Consider the following 5,130-nt stretch of genomic DNA (forward strand, 5'->3'; position numbering starts at 1 on the left):
CCAGGAAACAGTCCTCCATAAAATGTGCTGCACACACTCGAAATTTTGGTTTGAACTGTTCTGGAACAGTGTTGTAAATACAACTTAACCACTGATTTCTAGTTGTGTCCTCTTTTGGAAGGCCAAACAAATTAGTTTCGCTTTCACAACGAAACACAGCATCTTTACAACATGGCGGCAGCAGCAATACTACAGTGAGAATAAAAGTTACGCCTTCTTCTTTGCGTGAACATTTGGGTGGTGTTATGCAAATCTTCCCAGATCGTGACGTAGATATGTGGGGGCGTGTTAGAACGAGCCGTTTTAGGTAGGCGTGGTTGACTCTTAACTTTTATAAAGAATAATATTTATATTTTATTTTATTTATTTATTTTAAGCTTTATTTTAATTAACAAATTAATTTATAACTTACTTTTTTATTTTAAATTAAAATGTTTCATCTTTAGTTAACATGAGTATGTAGGCCTTTGCGCCAATGTTACAAGGAAGGAGGAAAATGCCTTTGTCTGAAAATAAATTACATAAAAAGAAAAGTAATGTAGGTATACTAGTATAAATTTTATAAAAGTAACATGTTATATTATTGCATTACTCCTAAAAAAAAGACCAGTTACATGAAATTGTTACATGACTATGCTATGGTAAAGTGAGAGGTTTGAAACTGTATCATTGTAACTGCTATCACTATGCTTGGTTAGCAGATTTTTTTTTTTGGACAAGGTTGACTTACTATAGCTTGCATGTGAACATTTCTTATTATTATCAATGTTGAAAACAATTGTGCTGCTTCATATTTTTGTTGAAACAGCAATGCATTTTTTCAGGATTCTTTGACGAATGGAAAGTTCAAAAGAACAGCATTTTTTTAAATCTCTTGTAACATAAATGTCTTTACTGCATCCTTGCTGAATAAAAAGCATTAATTTCTCTCAAAAAATAAAATCATACTGACCCCAAACTTTTGAATGGTAGTGTATATTAAAAGTAACTTTCAGTGTAAATTCAAAACTTTTAACGTGTCTGCTCTGGTTTGTCCCTCATGAGAGGAAGTCTCGTGTTCTCCCTCCTCTGCTCTTTAATCAGCAGTTCATCAGCTCTTACCTCGTCCCATTCGGAGGCAAACGTGGGCATCTGCTCCATTTCCTTCCTCTCAGCAGCACAGTTGGACAGGGATTCGCTCCGGCCACCAAGAGGCCCGTCGTCCTCACAATGAGGGGAAGTCAGCAGGTCGGAGTCTGATTTAGAGAGGCTGCGTGCCAACTTCAGATGCCCAGGTGGCTTCCTCAAAGCCTGAGGTGACGGTTCAGACGACCCATCACTCTCAGTCTGGTCCGGACGGGCGTCTGGTGCGGGATTGGACATTCCTGGCTTGGCGTTGCGGGTTTTTCTGTCTGGAACAGCAAAGCATTAGTCCTTGTCCACCTGGTATTATTCAGCGTAAGCCTGTATTATCCATGGAATTAAACTTAAAGCAGCCTCCCGGATCTACAGCAGTACTAACCACTGTAAGCATTCGTGGTACTAGTGTTTTTCAACCAGGGAGGGTTTAGGTGCCTGATCTACATTGTCACAGGGGTCCACCCACAGTTTGTGTTCCTCTGCCCTCCCCTTGCCAAGAAACTCCATGGGTTTTTTGAAAAGACTCTTTCCTTCCCCTCCCTCCCTCCCTGCCTGCCTGCCTGTCTGTCTGTTTGACTCACTACCGCGCTCACTACAGACGCCTCGGTTCTCTGCAGTGCATAAGCTTGCAGCCTAAAACAATTGATCACAAATCAATCAACAGCGTACATTAAAATGTGCATAATACAGCTCGAAATAACATCAACTGAAACAATGGGGTTAGACTCTTAAAGGAGGGCTGTTTAAATGATTAAATACAATAGTTATTAAAATAAAAATTGTAACAATAAAGTAATTATTAAGATTATTAAAGTTCATTTTAGAACAATGTTGAAATGGTTCTTTGTGCCAGGGATTAAGGTCTTTACTCTAACAAAATAAAAATAAAACAAAAATGTAATTCAAATAATAAAATACAATTTTAATGTCAATTTCATTCAAGTATTAAAGTTTAATTTAAATAAGATTTTATAAGTTCATTAAGTTTATTTTATTATTAGATTATTAAAGTTTAATTTAGAACAATATCTTGAAATAGTTCTTTGCCTTAGGGTTTATAGTCTTTACTGTATACTAAAAAATAAAATGTTAAAATAAATTTTAAATTAAAAAATAAAATAAAAACTGAAATAAGAAAATAGTAATGTAATTTAAATAATAAAATAAACTTTAAATTTATTAAAGTTCAATTTAAATGTAGATTATTAAAGTTCAATTTAGAACAGTATGCTGAAAAAGTCATTTGTGTTAGGGTTTAAGGTCTTTACGCTTTACTAAATAATTTAATTTTATAATAAAATTAAATTAAAAAGTAATAATTTAATTTGAATAATAAAATAAACTTTAAATTAAATTAAATTATTACAATTTAACGTACAATAATAATAGTTTAAGGTCTTTATTCCAGCACTAACATTTCTGTTTATGGAATCTACAAAATACAGTTGTGCAGTGAACACCAAAAAGGATTCTGAATTGGTTCTGATACAATTTGGAACCATCTTTCCATATTTAAATTCACACCATTAAAAATATACTAACATCACATGTGTTTGTACATAAGTATATTACAATGTAAGTGCTCCAGAATAATATCTACTCAGCCCACATCACCATATCTAAAGTGAAACACACACACACAAGCACAAAACATTTGAAACTCAAACACACACACATTCTGCTTTATCTTAAAGGGGTCATATGATGCGATTTCAAGTTTTCCTTTCTCTTTGGAGTGTTACAAGCTGATTGTGCATAGATAAGATCCCTGAAGTTGCAAAGACTAAAGTCTCAAAACCAAAGAGATATTCTTTATCAAAGTTAAGACTCTGCCACGCCCCCCTAAAACGGCTCGTTCTAACACGCCCCCACATATCTACCTCACTATGTGGAAATATTTGCATAATGCCACCCAAATGTGCACGCAAAGAAAGAAGGCGTGGTTTCAGTAACCGCCGTTAGTGTTGAAGCAGCCATGTCAGGGAGACGCTGTGTTTTTCTAGGCGAAAGCAAAAGCTCTTTATTTGGCCTTCCGAAAGTAGATGCATTTAGGAATCTTTAAGATCACTTACAACAGAACAGCAATGCATTTTATGGACGACCGTTTCGTGAACCTAGGAGAGGAGGTAATTCTGACTTTGCTATGACAATCTGGCGCTTCTGAATCAGCTACTGTTTTGTTATTAGTTTAAGTATTTGCTATTGACTGTTCAAATGCCGAGTTTTGCGCATCGTGTGTGTGTGTGTGCGTGCGCGTGGAGTCAGCTGTCTTAACCGTGGCTTGTGTACTGCAAACACATACCAGCTTCATCACTGTGTCTGTCACGCGACTCTTTCGGGCTCTGTCTTTACATTTATTTTGAAAGATGAAGCTCGCGATTATGGTAAGGGGCGTTACATTTCCGACGAGTGCTTGCGGTGTTCGGCCAATCACAATGCACTCGGTCAGCTGGCCAATCAGAGCAGACTGCGCTTGTCGGAAGGAGGGACTTTGTAGAAAACGAAGCGTTTGAGAGAGGCGGGGCATAGAGGACCTACAATAATGTACAGTATTTGAAAAATAATGTGTTTTTTGAACATTAAAGCATGTCAACATATTCTGTTATACCAAATACACAAAATAATGATCTTTAAAAAAGCATCATATGACCCCTTTAAGTTACTCACTCCTTTGTCTCCTGTTGTGGTTCTAGTTCTCCCAGTCTTTCTTGTCATCTCACACTAGCTGACACAGCGATGGGTCCTAGATCCAAGACCTGGCCTTATTATTACTGACAGGCTGGCTAATCAGGTTACTGAGACTCTCACACGGGATGGTGGGCCTGGTTTCTCATTTTATGTGATGCAAGTAGTGGGGTCATCCTCTGAGAAATTTTGATCTGAAATAACAGCACTGTGTTACAATTATGCAGCTAAGAAATCCAATGCACATTATACATATTAAGAAACAATGGGGTTAGACTCTTAAAGCAGGGTCCCTTAAATAACTACATACAATAAATGATTAAATAAATGAAAATTATTTTAATTATAAAATAATTGAGGCAATTAAGTAATTGAAAATATTTTTATTAATATAACTAAAACAACATAATTTAATATAAAATAATTAAAACAATTAAATAATTTAAAATAATGCTATTTACAATAACTGAATTATGTGCACTGGGTATTTATTGGATAGTACTTTAGAAACAATGGGTTAAAGGGGGATTTCCTTAATTGATTGATTGAAAAAAATATTTAATTTGATTACAAATACTATTTTAAATAATTTTATTTACAATAACTGAAATAAAAATCCAATGTGCATTGGATTTCTTACCTGCCTAACTGGAAAACAGTGCTGTTATTTTAGTTTATACATAAATATACACTCTGTTAAAGAATAAGGGTGCGTAAATCATTACTATGGTATTGCGACAGTACTTTAGTAAGAGTACACAACTTCATTAGTTATTCATTAGTAATTTAGCGTTTACTGAGCACCTGCCATGGCAATACAATGGCTTGCTGGACATATTCTTGATATGTGAATACAAAAGTAAATTAACTAGGTAATCGTTTAAAGGGGTCATATGATGCAATTTCAATTTTTCCTTTCTCTTTGAAGTGTTACAAGCTCTTGGGGCATAAAGAAGATCTGTAAAGTTGCAAAGACTAAAGTCTCAAGCGGAGTCCAGCCCAGGGTCGTCACATGTGGTTGCCGAAAGCCCGCCGGCCGCGCCGTTCTCAAGCCCACCGTGTGTGACGCTGTGTGTTTCGTTGTGAAAGTGAAACTACTTTGTTTGGCCTTCGTGGAAAATAATGTGTTTTTTGAACCTTAAGCCGCATAAACACATTTCATTACACCAAATACACAAAATAATGTTCTTTTTAGCAACATCATATGACCCCTTTAACATCGTTGTATAGCCTATATGTCAAAGTTCCATGGTGTTACCTTAAATGCAACTATGGCACTACAGTATGGAAGGCCTTCCATACTACAGTAACATAGGGCCTAGGGTT

General features: G+C 35.8%; 1 protein-coding gene across 1 annotated transcript in view; it reads right to left on the bottom strand.

The window, feature by feature from the left end:
- anks1ab (ankyrin repeat and sterile alpha motif domain containing 1Ab) overlaps positions 1-1,407 on the bottom strand; it is a 26,925-nt gene extending 25,518 nt beyond the window's left edge. The window contains exon 1 of the mRNA XM_016533514.1: positions 1,102-1,407. Within this exon, the coding sequence (XP_016389000.1) occupies positions 1,102-1,362 (261 nt within the window). The 5' untranslated portion in view covers positions 1,363-1,407. The remainder of the gene's footprint in view (positions 1-1,101) is intronic.
- Between the last annotated feature and the right edge of the window lie 3,723 nt (positions 1,408-5,130).

The sequence above is a fragment of the Sinocyclocheilus rhinocerous genome, unplaced genomic scaffold (genome assembly GCF_001515625.1).
Source record: "Sinocyclocheilus rhinocerous isolate Xijiao unplaced genomic scaffold, SAMN03320098_v1.1 scaffold1206, whole genome shotgun sequence".
Taxonomy (NCBI): domain Eukaryota; kingdom Metazoa; phylum Chordata; class Actinopteri; order Cypriniformes; family Cyprinidae; genus Sinocyclocheilus; species Sinocyclocheilus rhinocerous.